Consider the following 16,968-nt stretch of genomic DNA (forward strand, 5'->3'; position numbering starts at 1 on the left):
GAAACATTTGTAACATGTGTCAGTTGTGTTAAGCAGTTTCAAAATCCTTAACCTGTGTCCCATGTCATGAATAATTCACCTATAACAAGAGTAAAATCTAGCAGAGGAATATTTGTGGTTACAATAAAAACTGAAAATAATTTGAAGTAATAAAATGTTATATTATTATTTATTTTAAAATGCACAACAAATAAATCCAATTCATTATTTACAATCAGATATGCATTTAAATTCCCAGCGAAATCAGCAAAGTTCTTTAGGAAAAACTGGAGTTGGCATTGCGGAGCATGAGTCAAGGCAAAAGAGCCAGACACTCTACTGCACTCTTGTGGCACAAATAAGAAAATGCACTTCAAACAGCCTCATGTCTCTCAGATACAGCAACATCAATACAGGGCAGGCTGCATCTTCATTCAGCACCGGCCAATCACAGTAATACAGTCCCGAGATCTGTGACCGACCAGATCAGCCAATCCAGGCACTGTAACGTAACGGCAGTATTTTGCAGAGCGAGTTGACGTGAACATCAGCTCTCCTACTGTTGATATTCTTTGAGAACGTTGTTTGCAATTACTAATCTCTGGATCTCACTGGTGCCCTCATAAATTTCTGTGATGCGGGCGTCGCGGTAGTGTCTCTCAGCAGGCATGTCTGTGACGTAACCCATTCCGCCCAGCACCTGGATGGCCTTCGCAACAAAATATGGATGTTACTGGATCTATGGTCTGCGAATGTTTCTTGCGTTATAAGTAAAAAATGATACAATCAGGGCTTGACATTAACATTTTTGCTCACCAGCTCAAACAGCAATTCACTGGCCATGATTTTGACAATCGAAACCATGGGGGATAACTGCTATATTTATATTTGTAATATCTAATTTGCCAGCAGGTATATTTGGCTGTTGTCACTTTAAGACCTGACGCACAGATCCATTATACTGTTACACATAGGGCAATATATCGAATATTAGCGATAATATTGCAATAGCTTTGATGAATTTTAAATACTTTCCCAAAGAACGTTACCAGATAACGCATAACATGCAGAGGTCTGTTTCAACCATTTATGTCTTTCTTGACTTGCTATGTTAAATATAGGTGAAATATAGATGAAAAATAAAGCACTGTTTGTCATATTGTTTATAATTTGCATGTTTTTCTCAATTTTTACAAAGATAAAATTAAAAATCTATATTATAATTATAAAGGTAAATTTAAAAAATATTAAGATTTTGGTCATCCCAACCTGTTCACTAAATGTGAACATTTTGTATTTAATTGAATCTAAATAGTTTTTGTTGTTTTAATGGGGGCAAAAGAAAAGCATGTTTTTATTATTTTTTTAGCGTGTTACACGCTGCTACTGAAATCCACCAACATTTGGCAGGTTGGCAGGTGTTAATGTCAAGCCTTGTGTACAGTTAATTTCTGTGTGATTACATGATTACCTGATGGGAGACAAAGGTAGCAGCTTCAGATGCAGCCAATTTAGCCATGGCAGCTTCCTGGAGAACAAAAAAAAAACACAAATATATATATGTTGGAACAGGAAAGGGCCAGTTGGGAGCATAAAATTGTCCAAATTGTCTTGGTATGTTGAAGCATTAAGAGTTCCTTTCACTGGAACTAAGGAGTCAAGCCCAAACCCTGAAAAACAACCCCACACCATAATCCCCCCTCCACCAAACTTTACACATGGCACAATGCAGTCAGGCAAGTACCATTCTCCTGGCAACCGGCAAACCCAGACTCGTCCATTGGATTTCCAGACACAGAAGAGTGATTGGTTACTCCAGAGAACACGTCTCCTCTGCTCTAGAGTAGCGCCGTGCTTTACACCACTGCATCCAATGTTTTGCATTGCACTTGGTGATGTAAGGCTTGGATGCAGCTCCATGGAAACCCATTCCATGAAGCTCTCTACACACTGTTCTTGAGCTAAACTGAAGGCTAAATGAAGTTTGGAGGTTTGTAGCTATTGACTCTGCAGAGAGTTGGTGACTTTTCTGCATGGTGTGCTGACACTGCTCTGTGATATCACGTAGCTTTGTGGTTGAGTTGTATATACACACTTCTACTAGGGGGGTTCATATGCAGTACAGTATGCAGGGTATTTGTAGTGCATCAATTATGAACAAACAGCACATTTACCATGAATTTTTACAATAGTTTTTTTGTTTTTTATGAGAAGACACACTAACCTTAGTAAAAGGTTTCTTTGCATCCCGCAGCATAGCAGCTTTCCAGGTGAGAAGTCGAGCGCTCTCTGTGGCCAAGGCCATGTCTGCCAGTTTAAACTGAAAGAGGCATTTATAGATAAACTTCAGCAGCTGAATCATTGCAGGTAAAAGATGAAAACACTTTTCCACTTTCCACTTCCTTCCTTACCTGTATTGCCTGCAGTTTTCCAATCGGAGCGCCAAAAGCCATTCTTTTATGAGCATAATCAGCCGCACAGTCCAGCGCTGCCTGTGCGATACCAAGAGCCTGTGCTGCGATACCAAGCCGCCCACTGTCTAGAGTTTGCTGTTAAAGAAGCCATTACAAGTAAAAACAACTGCATTAGATCACAAGTAAACAAATCACATAGAAAGCAAGTGTGAAAGTGCTTTATAGAGCTGCACGATTCAGGATAAATTGAGAATCACAATTTTTTTTTCTAACAGCGATCACAATTGTCCTGCAATTCTGAACGGAAAACTTAAAAAAGAAAAACTACATTTACTAGAGGTTCTGATTAAATGTTAATTGCTGCAGTCTAATTAAAATATTTAATTAATCTGAATTCATTATTTTCTTAAACTGGTTTAAATGTTTGTTTTATTTTAACAAATCTCTTGAATCAATGATTCAATGACAAATTCATTTTTTAACAGTCCCTTGTCGCCACCTACTGGCCTAACAATGTAATTGTTATTTGAAGCACTATGTTACTTTATAAAGGTGAATTGTTCTATTTTAATCATTTTTGTATCTGTGTTTATATCTGAACTATAAAATGCTATCCCAGTTCTTCTGTGATAATATGAATATTTTTAACACAGAAATAACGGGTGGTTTCATACATATACATGACAATTGCTCTGAGTAACGGCAGCGCCAACACAGATCTGAAAGTTTAAGACGAATCGTTCTCATTTAGGAATGACATTGGAGATCTATTAATGATTAATCATGCGGCTCTAGCACTTCAGTTTTACAACTTGCCTTAAATGAAATGGTTTTATTTACAGTAACTTACAGAAGCATTTTAAGTTTGTTTGAATAATATTACACATATGAGAAAAACACTGGATTGACATCAGCATGTTAAAAATCATACCATTGCAATCTTAAAGCCCATTCCTCGCTCTCCCAGCATGTTGCCAAGTGGGACGCGGCAGTCTTCCAGAATTATATTGGCAGTAGATGAAGCTCGAATTCCCAGTTTGTCTTCTTTCTTCCCTAAAGACAACCCCGGATGAGGCATCGGCACTAGGAAGGCACTAATTCCCTGATTTTATATGAAGAATAAAAAAAATCTATATTTTTCTGATTTTAAAATTTCCTATTCAACCCTTGAATATCAAATTAAATGGCTGTTCACATTTTTCTGACATTACAATTATACTGTATAATCAATCTTTTTCAAATCGGTTCATTCATTATTGAAACTAGCACCTTGTGTTTTAGGCTCTTGTCTGTTGTGGCAAAAACGACGGTGGCGGAGGCGTCCCAGCAGTTGGTTATCCAGGCTTTGGTTCCGTTCAGAACCCACTCGTCTCCCTCCTGCCGTGCCATTGTTGATGCCGCACCTGCATCGCTGCCGTTTCCTTTATAGCAAATAAAACGCGTCTTTTCATACAGTGATTTAACACAAAGATGAAATCACTGATGTTACTGTAAACACTGCAACTCTATGGATCTAGAGATATAACATTGCACCTGTGTTTGTCAGAGCGCATAAAAGCGCAGTCGTGTTTACCTGGTTCACTCAGAGCGAAACAGCCCACTTTTTCCCCTGTTGTGAAAGGCGTAATCCACTGCTTTTTCTGTTCTTCTGTGCCAAACTTCAGAATTGGACCCAGGTACAGCGACTAAAAACAAATATTTGGTAAATACATGTTACATGCTCTAAAAGCAACAGAAAAACTCGCCGTTAGCATTTCCATGACTTTCCAAAATAAAGAAAAATATTGACAGATTGATGTCAAATTTGCATTACTCCCTCAGCTGTTGAATTAGAAACATGCATTTACTGCCATGGTACTATAACACAGAGTATAGCATTATAAGTGTGTACATTTTTTTTACTTTTACAATAATGACATGTCAAATAGGCCTATTTAGCTCTGATAAGGTTGAGTGTAAAACTCCTCAATCTAGACAGAGAAACACCAACAGTTGCTTGTCTGAAAAAATACAAATTTTGGTGTAAATATAATTTATTCTCATGCAGTATTCTCATCAGTGTTCTATCAGGCATATTTAAATCTAGCATGTTTTGTGTATGAGCCCATACAGTAGTCTAGTGAAATACAAATCCATATTTTAATATGATTTAACAGTTTAAAGGTGTGCATCATACCTAGATGAACACTTTACAGTTGGTTTTATGACTGCAAGTCATTCTCTTCAAATGCTATTGAAGTTAGAAAGGTGTACACCTATGTCGTAAGTAACTTTAGAGATGGCTGCTAAATTTATGAATATTGAACGTCCAACATCAAGCAACTTTATGCCAGTCAAATCAGATGTGCTGTGGTTCAGCTGTGATCTTAGTTTGAAATCTTTTTTGCTGTTGAAATAGAACAAAAACAGTATGATGAATGAATCTCCTGCGTTTTTATCGCACATACATCTCTGCTTTGTTGAGAGTGCAGATTTCAACGAGCGAGAGCGCAATCAGATCAAAACTGAACTAATCTGAGCGCTTCTGATTATTAGACAATGCATTCATAAGCTCAAAAGAATGGTGTGTGATTGTTATAAAGTGCAAAGCAATTATAACAGATGTCTTTTGATAAGACTGCAATAAAATGCCAAAGTGGCTAGTGGGAGTCACTGCGTTACACGCCACAGCTGCAATCCACCCGCGAATGGTGGGTCGGTGGGTGTTAAATCAGGCCATGTAGGTAACTACATCCACCATGTTGTCCCTGACATGTGACCTATCAGTTGCGTTGCTTTACCGCCATTCACAAATCCTCTAACAATGGTCCAATGATTAGTAGTTCATCCAGGTACTGTATTTTAAATTTTTATGACTTCAGACAAAATACTCTGCAGGCATACTATATAGTAGGGAAGAATGCGTCTTGTTTAGACGTAGCGAGAGTTAAAATCGACTTACATTATTCACACTGACGATTACTCCAGTCGAGGCACATCCTCTGCTGAGCTCCTCAACGGCGAGACAGTACGCGAGATAATCCATCCCAGCTCCACCCAGACTCTCTGGTACCTCTACAGCCATGACACCCATCGCTCCGAGTTCTTGTACCTACATCGGTGAAAATCAATGTAGGATCGCGATAATCCGTATGTATGCTCAAATCAAGAGGCAATAACTGTTGTAGACTGTGGAGCTCCATGACTGAGGTTCCTTTTACCTGCTTGGCTGGGAACATGTGATCTTTGTCCAGCTGGGCAGCGATTGGCGTGAGTTCCTTTAGGGCGTAGTCCCTACACGTCTGCCTCATCATCTGGTGCAGCTCTGGCAGCTCCGCCAGCTGGGACAAACAGCGAACGCCATGCCCTACCACCATGCCAAGAGCTGATGAAGAAAGTAAGAGGGATAATATCAGCAGATATACTTCATGTATTTTTAAATAATTAATGATAAAGCGTATTAAGAGAGCAATCTATGCAACATGGATTAACTTTTATGAATGTGTGTGAACTTCCAATTCATTAGCCACTATAGGTAAATAACTGGAAGAATAGCAAAACCCTAACTAACTAACTAACCCTAAAATAATAAAATAATTTGCACTACCAGTATGTTCATAAATATCAGTTTGCAGTATCAAGCAGCAGCATGTGGATAGTTTTTGTACAGCTAAAATAATTAGCTGATGAGACCGGAAGCCTAGAAACATTCAAGTTTCAATAAAAACATCCTGATTAAGAAATCATCATATTTCTGTTAAGAAATAGGTGGTTGAGTACACCATAAACACAACTGCAACATAAATATGATTCTACTATAGATATAGATCAAGCTTTCTGCTCGTCTGCACCGCGGCCTGGACCAGTTTAAAGCAGAAGTGAAGACTTTTCTGTTCAGAAAGGCTTTCATGTGTTGATTGTTTGTAATCTACATTTTTGTTATTTTTCCCTTTTCCATTGTTGCACTTTGAGATTCTTCGGAATGAAAAGTGGGTTATAAATAAAATCTATTATTATTATTATTATTATTATTTTATGTTCAGTCTTTACAATAAAACAGTGAAATCGTAATATAATTTATGTCCAAAAAAAGGTATTGGTACTGAAAAAATTACTTGTATTAGTTCCGATATTACATTTTTTGGGATTGTGATGGGAGTAGACATTCAATACAAATTTTCAATACAAAAACTGCATAAATTGCAATAATAATACATAATCTAATATCAATACATGGCTTACAAGCATTAGACCAAATATGTGACTATTGTCGTTTTTACACAGTACTTTAAAGAAAATCATGATACTACCATGGCCCGTGTGCAATTTATTATTGTACTTCAAATATTTCTAGACACGTATAAAAATAATAATAATAAGTTTGTGCGCATGCGCATTCTGCAGCGTAAATGTAGGTGAAAGGTCACGGAGAGCCTACGCATAAATAGCTATATATTAGAGCTGCAACTAACGATTATTTTTTCTGTCGACTAATCTAACGATTATTTTTTCGATTAGTCGACTAATCTAACGATTAATTTTTTTACCCTTTGAAATTTTTCACAATTCTGTGGCACCCCCTCACATAAGTTACGCTAGAGGTGTAACAGTACAGACTGCTCACAGTTCGCTTTGTATCACGGTTTTAGGTTCACGTTTCAGTACAGTTCGGTATTTGCTATGTTCAGGGGAAAAAGGACTACTGTCAAATGAAAATAAAGAAAATAAGAACAGATAACTTAAATAGAAGCAGCAGCACAAATAAATACTATTGAGCAAAGATGAGAATAAAATAAACAATGCTTTTCAGGTAGGTCTAACATTAGTTTTTAGGTAGAGAAATGGAATGAAGTAATCAAAGTAAAATAACCACATTTATTTTTGTATAAAATATTTAACTGTACAAAATTAAAAAAATAATCCTTATTAAACTTACAAAAGCTATTCAGTCAGGAGCAGTGAGTGATGTCTTTATCTTTTGTTTGACATTAAACAGACAGCAGTGAATGCTACTGCCCCTTTAAGACCCAAGGATCGTCGTATTTTCTGTAAGTTCACTTAAGGCATAGAGTAGGCTATGACATTTTGACATACTTTTTGTGAGTTTGTCCGTTTAAGCACAGGATTTGAAAGATAACTCAATATTTGCGCGCTTTGGGACGAGTGCACAAAGACAGATCTTCTCATTCGAGTCTCCTGGCTACACGGGGGTGATGACGGTGAAAATGACTGCTCATATTCGGACGTACAGCAGCACTCGCATGCGTTTTATAAAATTTACAAAGAGAGACCGTTTTGCCCACGTTTTTCTTTTATTATCGCTGTTGTTGTAGTGTAATTATACCTGAGGAGTCAGCACGTGTATCCGACAGAAACATACATACAGCATTATTTTCAAGTTACAACCCATATTAAAGATGCGTCATCAGGTGTGAGATGAACCGAAGTGTAAGTGCGTCCCCGCAACTTTTGCTCGGGATCCCGGTTGGGAAACACTGGTCTGTATTGATTGACACCGCGCTGGTTTGTTTAGAATTATATGAGCGCCGTGACCGCGCGCTGCCGCGTGATGAATGCGTGTCGCCACTCTGTTATTCAACTGCTCTGCTTTTAAAAGCTATGTCTAAATGCGCCAAAATGCAATAAAACTTGTTTTACGGTCGAATGCAACGCGTGTGTGTGTGAGTGAGTAAGAGACGCGCAAAAGGGCGGAGAGAGCTAAACGAATATGCGTGCGTCTTTTAATTAGCGTAAAAATGAATGAATGACGAATGTGGCGGCCGTTATTGATTATGTGGCAGTCCGCCACAAATTAGTCTATGTGTGGGAAACACTGTTTGGCCTCTGTTTAAAGTATTCCCATACTTTTGATATTCGCGGTCTAGGTTTTTGTGATAGAACCAGGAGCAGAAGCCAACATTACGCGAGATGAACGCCTGACACGACGCGTCGACGCATTTCACGAACGTCGACGTATTTCCGTAGTCGACGTCATCGATGACGTCGACGCGTCGTTGCAGCACTACTATATATAATGTACATTTTAAAAAAAATAAAAAGAGGAGTGAATTAAACTGTAGAATTGTGTTTATGTAAATGTATAATTACTAACTCAGAACAAATCTAATTGCATAATGCGTGCACTTTTTGAAACCAGGAGCAGTTTCACTGTTCACCCTGAATGACATTTGAACGAAATGATCAGCTGTCAGGGTAAAGATTAAACCCATATGACAATGACCTGAACAAAATAAAACGAAGACATCAATCTAACATTTCATAATATCATTAATCATGAAGGAGCCATTTCAAGTGAAGTTTAATAAGGTAAGCACATGATTTGTTATTGACTAGTTTATTGTCGTGAATTAAATACCTAGTCGAAAGAGGAAATACAGAGAAAATAATTATGTCCTATGTTAATATTTACATTTCCAACAGAGATTCAGTGAGTCGTAAAATGTTAGTGCACTTTGGTGTGCTTAGAATCATTCTGCACTGGTCTCTTTAATAAATCAGCTGCAAATGCATCCAGCTGTATATTAAAACATGCACACAGAGTCGCTCGCGAGCAGTGAGTGACACTGGTGTATAAATACAGTAATAATCAGTAACACTACTGACCTCTCCGTGCTTTGAAAAGCGCCGCCATCTTGGCTCTGGGCTGCTTTTGCAACAGCAAACAGGAAGCGGTGTGCGAGCGGTCGTATCATGTGACCATGACGTCACGCAAACATTTTATTTTATATTATCTGTATGCTTTCAAATGTGTAGGTAAATTAAGTTTTTAAAGCAATGGAATCATAGTAAAATATTGCAATACTAATGCATAATAACCAAATTATTTAATTTTACATGATCATTGTATTCATTTATATTTACAAATGTTTCACTCTTTTATGATAAAGCAATGAAATCATAGAGAAAGATACATTTCAATAAAAAAACAAAGACACTAAAGACATTTAGTTAATTTGTGAATATTAGTATTTACTTGGAACTTTAAAGTATATAATTTGAGTTTACATTAAATATAATATTTACATTTACACAATGATGTTAATGGATTTTATTTGAAATGTCTAGGTAAAATAAAATATTTATAAAAATCTATATATTTTTTTTAAATAAATGTATATTTGATTTATTATTTATACATTTAAAATTATTATTATTATTATTATTATTATTATTATTATTATTATTATTATTATTAACCCTATAGTTTATTTGAATGAATAAAGATTTGTGACACATTTTGATTTTGAGATTTTGAGTAGGAAATGTTCATGTTTTTAAGCCTGATGAATTGTGTATTTGTATTGTGTTCTTTGATGTTACTGGTTCATGTTAATGATAAAGTTAGAAAAGAGTAACAAGAGAAGTCAGCTTTGTTTGTTTTTCCAAAACATGTTTATTATTGGCATCATAAAAAGTCAGTTGGATGTCCTGGACCATTTAAAATGAATCTATTCTGGGGGTGGGGAGAAGTCAGAGAAAAGGGGGAGGTAAGGGGATAAAAAGTGCCATGAGAAGGCTAGTTGCTATGCTGCAGGAGCGCAGCGAGGTGAGTTCACTGTTTAGCGGCGGTCAGATTGAAGCAGCCGCGCTGGTGGAACTGCATGTCCCTCACACGGCGCATGGACTGAATCTGAGGCTGGAAGGCGCAAAACTCGTTGTAGTGTCTGTAGTCGCCGCACTCAAACAGATACTGGTATCCTCTGTAGCCGGGGTACTGGTATCCCACCCAACTTCAAAAAGAGGAAGAGAGTCATTCAGAATGCGTGAAAGATGGGAGACATTATTGCTGTTGGTTTTGATGTGTTACTCACGCTCCTCCGGGGACCCTCACGCTGCCCACTCTGTCGCAGAAGCCATGCGCCCACAGGGTTGGCACGTCATCCTCCTGGATCTCCATCTTGTTGCCCTTGAAGTCGGACAGCTCAAACAGGCAGATCTTGTGCTCCATGGGGTCCTGTACGCATCAAGACAAATTAGCTACATGCATTTGAATTCACTTAGTGTGAAGATGCGACGGCTCTCAGAGGGTCATACCATGCGGATGGGTCTGAGGGACATGAGACAATCACTGCGGTAGCTGTTTGACCAGGTGTCCCAGCGAGGATACTCGCCCTTCTCCAGGATGAACATCTCCCCACGGAAGTTAGTCTGCTCGAAGGCAACAAAGCTGAAGACATGCACATCAGGGAGAGATGTGTACCAGACATTGGATGAGGGGGGAAAGAGGGATGACAGCATGAGTTTGTAGGGATGGTACCAACAAAATAAACACTATAGTATCTCTGTGATCCTAAAACAACACCGATTAATGCTTGGACACAATCCACTGGACGGTGACTTACGGGCCGCACTCAACAATGATACTGCGGACTCTGTCCATTCCGCGTTCACAAACGTTCATGCACTCATTCTGGACCTCCATCATCCTGCCCTGGAAGTTCTCCTGGTCGAACAGGAAGATCTGCAAGAGAAGATGATGTAGACCAACTTACTTTATGGATAGTCTCTAATCATCTTAAATAGCAGTGAAATTATAGATGAACCTTTTTGGGAAGCATCTTAAAACAGCCATTTTTGCTTAGTGTGAAGAACATTTAAATAACCCTTTTCCGCTATAAAGTTTCCATGGATGTTAAAGGATCTTCATGGCATCATATGCAAATAAGACTGTAGAAGAATTCCCCAAAGAACAGTTTTAAAACTTTTTTTTTTGTGGGTCTTCAAAGGACCATTGATTTTTAAGATGGTAGGTTTCATGCCAGACACAGCATTGCATTAAATATCTGTTGGTAGTTTGTCTGCCCAAATCCAGTCCCTCAAACCATTTAAACGCAGATACTCACTCTGTAGTTACCCATGAATCCGGGGTCTCCGGTCTTGGAAGCCTTGCTGGTGGCGGCAGGGGCAGGAGCTCCCTTGTCCTTGGCATCAGTGCCCTGGTTGGAGGTGGACTTGGTGGCCTGAGACATGGTGAAGGGGTTCAAGAACGTCTGTGGGAGAAAGAGCAAAGGGTGGGAAAGGCCATGAGCCTTGGAATTGGTGCATATAATCCAAAATACCCATCGGGGCTGGGGTTGTGGGACAGGGGTTGAATGTTAGGGATGGTAGGGTTTGGGCTTTGCATTTCAAATGCTTGCTTTCAATCCCAAAAAAAAAACAAAAGAGAAAAATAAGTGAATCCAGTGCAATTCCCTACTACATCCATGAGACATTAGTGAAGGGACTCCCAGCTGTAAAACAGTTTTTGCTGTGTCCGTTTCACCTGGGCTCTTACCTGCTTGAGTACAGCTGTGCTGGGATGGCTGGCTCGTGCTGACCCCCTCTGACCAGTGCTCTAACTTTTATACCCTGGCAAGGGGAGTACAGAGGCGCTCGGCGTACAATAGAAACACGGCGTCATCAGACTTTGCCCGTGCCAAAGCCGCAGGGTCATCGCATAGCCCGAACGCTCTCTCCGCAGCGCCCGTAAGCATTTTACAGTCAATGGAAAGCCCTGACAATAGCACTTTCCTCTTTTAGCCAGCACTCTATGCTATAGGCTACATATGGACCAAACGTATGCACAGAGGCCAGAGGTCACATGATGCTAATCCGCTCTTCTCTGCTCTCTGACTCTGAGCTTCACAATACACGCTGCATGGGATGTTTTGCATCAGAGTTACACTCTGACTTCAGATGCAGTGTTTTGAAGAACAACACATTTTACATGAATAATAAAATATAATAATATATAAATATAATATAATATATAATAGGGGTTAGGCACAACAAACTTCTAGGACACATTGCTTCTGATTCAAGTCTTTTGCATGTGCTTTGCTAGAGCTGCTATACTTTCAAAGGTGCGAGCAAAGATGAGCATGAGCTGATGTCCATTGCATATACAGATTGGTATCTAAAAGTTTTTCATTTTTATTTAAAAATGTCCATAGATATCACAGTCAGTTCATAACACTTGTAGATACAATAAGGTTTTTTTTTCATGTGGCATAATAATATAATATAATATAATATAATATAATATAATATAATATAATATAATATAATATAATATAATATAATATAATGTGCAGTTATTATATAGTTATTATAGTCATTATATATCTTTTAATTTATTCTGTTGTATGTGTTATATATATATATATATATATATATATATATATATATATATATATATATATATATATATATATATATATATATATATATATATACACACAGATTGATACTTTTATGTAATATTAATACATTTATTAATAATATTGTAATATTAAGCCTAGTAGAAATAATGAGAAACTGAATGATTGGGATTGGGAATCATGCTGTTTCTCATGATTTCTTAGGCGTAATATTACATTTTAAGTGCTATTTGAAAATGTGCTTGTGTCTTTAAATGTAGTCTGTGATAGCAGATGCTGAATGTCATTATGCAATAGAAACCCTCATGAGTTACAGAGAATCTCGCGGGCACTCTTTGAACCCGCACTTTGAGATACGGCTACAATCTTTTAAAATGGGTGCTGCAATAGTCCTGTAACAACTGCAATGTGTCTCTCCTTACTGACTCACTCAATGATTAGAAATAACCTTTGAAAAAATAGGATCAGCCTATGAACCTTAACATAATTTAGCTAGAAGTCTTTTACTGTTTTTATCTTGCATAATATATGTTTTCTTCTGACTTGAACTTGAGCTGCATTTTATATGATATACAAATAAAAGGTTTATTATTAGAGTTGTTTTGTCACAGGGGGTCTAATGCTCTTTCATGCATTCTGACTTATTTACACTGTTGAAGAGTAGGATTCTCATGCTAAACATGGCTAAAATAAAAAATAACAATAATAAAATAGAAACGAGTTGGACGTTTAACGGAGTATTTCTGTGCCAAATACACTCCTTCAGGACGCAAACAAGTTTCTGAAAGTTTTTGTTTAGTATGGCCCTGTATGACTAGTCTAGAAGTCTAGATGCACCCTAGCAGCAGCAAATCTAATTTGCATTGAGGGTCGTCTAGCAACTCTCCATAGACTTGCGCTGGAAAAACCAAACTCTGGTCGGGCCAATCACATCGTGTATAGAGTCGGTGGGCGGGTTTAACATAATGAGGGCTGAGTTGCCGTGGTTCCGCGTCCTTCTTGTAAACATAGAGAAGCTGGCGAACGGCGGCCTTTCGAATCAACTCTGGAAGACTTAAAGTTAAGCTTTTGTTTGAGAAAAAAACAAAGACCGGCACTGAAGTCATTCATAAGAAGGGAAGATGTGTTCAGAGTTTTGCCGACCGGATACAGAGAAAGTTTAATCTGTCAGCTAGCTCCGCTTCACCCTCGTGTCTCTGGTTGGTTGTAGCGCTATCCTATCGTGTGCAGAGGGAGTTTGAAAGGCAACCGTTTATCCGCCCCTCGGATTGAGCTGTCAATGGTGAGTTTACAGACCAAACATCTTGATGTGGGTCTGGCTTGTCAGGCTACTGTATAGGAGATATGAAGGATGCAATAATAAAACGAGACTGGGAGAAACTGTGTGTGTTATGTACGTGTGTTATGTAATTTTACATTAAGTTTCCTCACTGCAAAAAAGGCTTTTCTTACTTAGTGTTTTGGTCTTGTTTCTAGTCCAAACATCAAAAAATTCTTAAAACGTATTTACTAGACAAGCAAAAGTAATTGTCTCATTTTGGGGAAAAATAACTCAAAATTAACTCAAAATTTGCTTTAAATAATCAAAATAATCTGCCATTGGGGTAAGCAAAATAATCTTAATTCAAACAATTATTTTGTTTACCTCATTGGCAGATTAATTACCTTATTTTAAGCAAAAACTCAAATTTTGAGTTCTTTTTTCTCAAAACAAGACAATAATTTTTACTTGTCTAGTAAATGTTTCTTAATGTGAGATTTTTGGGATACTTTGACGAAACAAGACAAAAATACTAAGTAAGAAAAGCATTTTTTGCAGTGCTTTGATTATGAATGCCAGAATTCTGTGTAAATTACTATATAGTGAGACTATGGAAATGCCATTTCTGAATTATAGAAATAAATAACATATATGATGACAATAAATAGATAAATGCAACAGATGTAGAATATTCCAGTAACATATTTTTCCAACGTTTGGGGTCAATAAGATGTTTATTTTAGAGAAATTAATACTTTTGTTAAACTGATCATTTATAAAGATACAAAATATTTATATTTCAAATCAATGCTGTATTAAGCACTTTGTCACAGGAATAAATTACATTTTAAAATATATTCAAATAGAAAATGGTTATTATAAAATCTAATAATATTTCACAATATTCTGTATTTTTGATCAAATAAATGCAATATAGGTTGTACTTTTATAATTAATTCCTCTTTAAAGTGTGTAAATTACCCCCCCACACACACACACACACCTTTTCCATTATGTATATAAAAAACTATTTAAAAAAAGGGACGTAAATGAATTCCTTTCCTCAACATATTCAAAGGTTATCTATATGCTTATATGATCTATATTTAACTAATTATTCTGGTGCACAAAACAAGGGGTGTTTTTAATATATATATATATTTTTTTTTTTACAGCACTGCATACATTTGAATAATTGTATTTATTTTATTACCATATTTGCTGTAAATGCATGACATCTTCATATCATAGCTGTATGCAGTGACCTCCCTGCTGTCACCTTTCTTTTTACCGCATTCACCAAAACAAGAGCATCATAATGGAACGGGGCCAAGACCACCACATCTCTTGACCACTGACATCTGTGTGTCGGCCCTTAGAGTGTGTGCATGTGACTCGTGTGCATCCAGGTCCGAGTGTTCAGGCCCGGGCGCAGAGATTGGCCCGCCGGGGATAGTGTGGCGTCTGCACTTCTCCAGCTGTATAGATTTAACCCCTCCTTTGTCAGCTGGACAATGGCAGGCCCCTCCCTCGCTGCTGAGCCGGGGCTTTTACTGGGACCTTTGCCAGGGGAGGCTTTAAAAGGGTACATGCACATGCCCAGCTTTCACTCTCACATCAGGACGTCCCAAGGGCATCGAAGCGAGGTGAGTTCTTCTCCGCTACGGGCCCGTTGTGTGTCCCCCCACCTCCCACATACATTTATACCGCCACCGGCCTCGGCTTCTCCTAGAGAGGCTTTCCTGTTTGGTCCGATAACTAGAGAAATGTAGTCACATTTAGCTGCTCACCTGCATTCTGAGGATGTTTTGTGGTTTTGGCATGTTTATATTTAGCGTAGGTTAATTATACACAAATTATATGTTTTATCTGCAAATCTGAAGTGCTTGTACCAACTTGCTCTTTGTTTTCAAGCAGACGAGATGACTCACCATTGCACCAAGTTCTCTGGCCATTGGAAGGTATGCTCGACACTGTCACTCATCAAGATCTGCAAAACAAGATTTTGCTTTCCAGAGAATCTTACACAAGTCTCAAAAGATTTCATAATGATTGCAAGGAATGCTGTTATCTGGCAGGCTGTAATTCAGCAGTGTCATTCTCGACAGTAGTTCACATCCCATTTGGTCTTTTCCCCAACATGCGAGTCTTTAACTGTCCCCTTGAAATCTTAAACGGTGCCCAACCTCTGTCTTCCAGATCATCATCTACGACGAGGAGTGCTTCCAGGGTCGTCACCATGAGTTCACCTCAGAGTGCTGCAATGTCATGGAGTTCGGTTTCGAGTCCGTGCGCTCATTGAGAGTGGAGAGCGGAGCGTGAGTGTTTTCACCAGAGTCTTTGTTCTATAGTTTACATAATTTCGAGAGGTTTGTGCCAATTATTTCAGCTGACTGTGACTCCGGATCTGGGAAGAAGGATCACCCAAACCAATGATTTGGCCTTTCACACGCACACAAAACAGCTCTATAAAGCTGAAAGCAACAACATTTTGTTGTTTCTGAAAGAAATGTGAGTGGTACCCAAGCAAAGCTCACTTCTGTGATGCTGGAGAGTTGTAGGCGGTTGCCAGGGCGTTGCTATGCATTTGCAACAATTCGAAACAGTTCTATGCATGTTGAGGTCTTCAAGGTGGTTGCTAGGGAGTTTCTAGGTGATTGCTAGGATATTCTCAGTGGTTTCTTAAACAAAAAAAGCCTAATTCTCAGGTCTCATGGCTCTCACCCTTAAAGTAAGTCCATTTATTATTCATGATGTATAATAAACAGTGCTAGTGCCAGAAGTCTGATACGTAGGGTTAATGGTTTATTAAAATCACTAAGTCTAGGTATGAGTAATAGTAATAGTAATTCTTGGTCAGCAGGGGCTTGTTTCACAACCATGTCCTCATTCCGTGTGGCATTCTGTGAGCAGAGAGGTCATTTTTAGAAGATTTCATGATTAAGGACGATCTGAAATGAAAGGTTCATGGGCCTAATAAGATTACTGGATAATATTTTACAAGAAAATGACATTTCAGTCTTTTATTTGAAAGTCTTGTGTTTAAATTTAACATTTTTTTTGTAATTATTTGTGACACTTACTAGAAATTTCAGTCTTTGAGTGTTTGAATGTATATATATATATATATATATATATACACACACATACACACAAGCACGTATATAAACACACA

The 16,968-nt window shown here is 38.0% G+C and overlaps 4 protein-coding genes across 9 annotated transcripts in view; 1 reads left to right on the forward strand and 3 right to left on the reverse strand.

Annotated features, from left to right (window-relative positions):
• septin5b (septin 5b) overlaps positions 1-16,968 on the reverse strand; it is a 105,246-nt gene that overhangs the window by 37,211 nt on the left and 51,067 nt on the right. The window lies entirely within an intron of this gene.
• The window catches only part of cryba4 (crystallin, beta A4), a 40,287-nt gene that overhangs the window by 22,385 nt on the left and 934 nt on the right, over positions 1-16,968 (forward strand). Inside the window, exons 1-4 of one of the 5 annotated variants that reach the window (XM_067434097.1) lie at positions 8,556-8,699; positions 15,103-15,439; positions 15,708-15,754; positions 15,993-16,111. In XM_067434097.1, the coding sequence (XP_067290198.1) occupies positions 15,716-15,754; positions 15,993-16,111 (158 nt within the window). In that variant the 5' untranslated portion in view covers positions 8,556-8,699; positions 15,103-15,439; positions 15,708-15,715. Of the gene's footprint in view, positions 1-8,555; positions 8,700-14,977; positions 15,440-15,707; positions 15,755-15,992; positions 16,112-16,968 lie in introns of those variants that run through there. The other 4 variants (XM_067434098.1, XM_067434095.1, XM_067434096.1 and 1 more) reach the window with 4 other exon arrangements.
• Positions 153-9,093, reverse strand: acads (acyl-CoA dehydrogenase short chain). The gene is made up of 10 exons (XM_067434090.1): positions 8,997-9,093; positions 5,594-5,757; positions 5,335-5,484; positions 3,967-4,078; positions 3,663-3,814; positions 3,325-3,495; positions 2,391-2,528; positions 2,204-2,299; positions 1,451-1,507; positions 153-688 (listed from the first exon to the last, which is right to left on the reverse strand). Exons 1-10 carry the CDS (start codon positions 9,022-9,024, stop codon positions 536-538), a joined length of 1,221 nt encoding a protein of 406 aa, XP_067290191.1. The 5' UTR covers positions 9,025-9,093; the 3' UTR covers positions 153-535.
• crybb1 (crystallin, beta B1) lies at positions 9,817-16,083 on the reverse strand. Of its 2 annotated transcripts, XM_067434093.1 has the most exons (7): positions 15,980-16,083; positions 15,725-15,783; positions 11,237-11,383; positions 10,736-10,854; positions 10,428-10,560; positions 10,205-10,347; positions 9,817-10,123 (listed from the first exon to the last, which is right to left on the reverse strand). In XM_067434093.1, exons 2-7 carry the CDS (start codon positions 15,746-15,748, stop codon positions 9,946-9,948), a joined length of 744 nt encoding a protein of 247 aa, XP_067290194.1. In that variant the 5' UTR covers positions 15,749-15,783; positions 15,980-16,083; the 3' UTR covers positions 9,817-9,945. The 2 variants fall into 2 exon arrangements, with proteins under 2 accessions (XP_067290194.1, XP_067290193.1); XM_067434092.1 differs by having other exon boundaries at positions 15,725-16,018.

The sequence above is a fragment of the Pseudorasbora parva genome, chromosome 23 (genome assembly GCF_024679245.1).
Source record: "Pseudorasbora parva isolate DD20220531a chromosome 23, ASM2467924v1, whole genome shotgun sequence".
In the NCBI taxonomy this organism is placed as follows: Eukaryota; Metazoa; Chordata; class Actinopteri; order Cypriniformes; family Gobionidae; genus Pseudorasbora; species Pseudorasbora parva.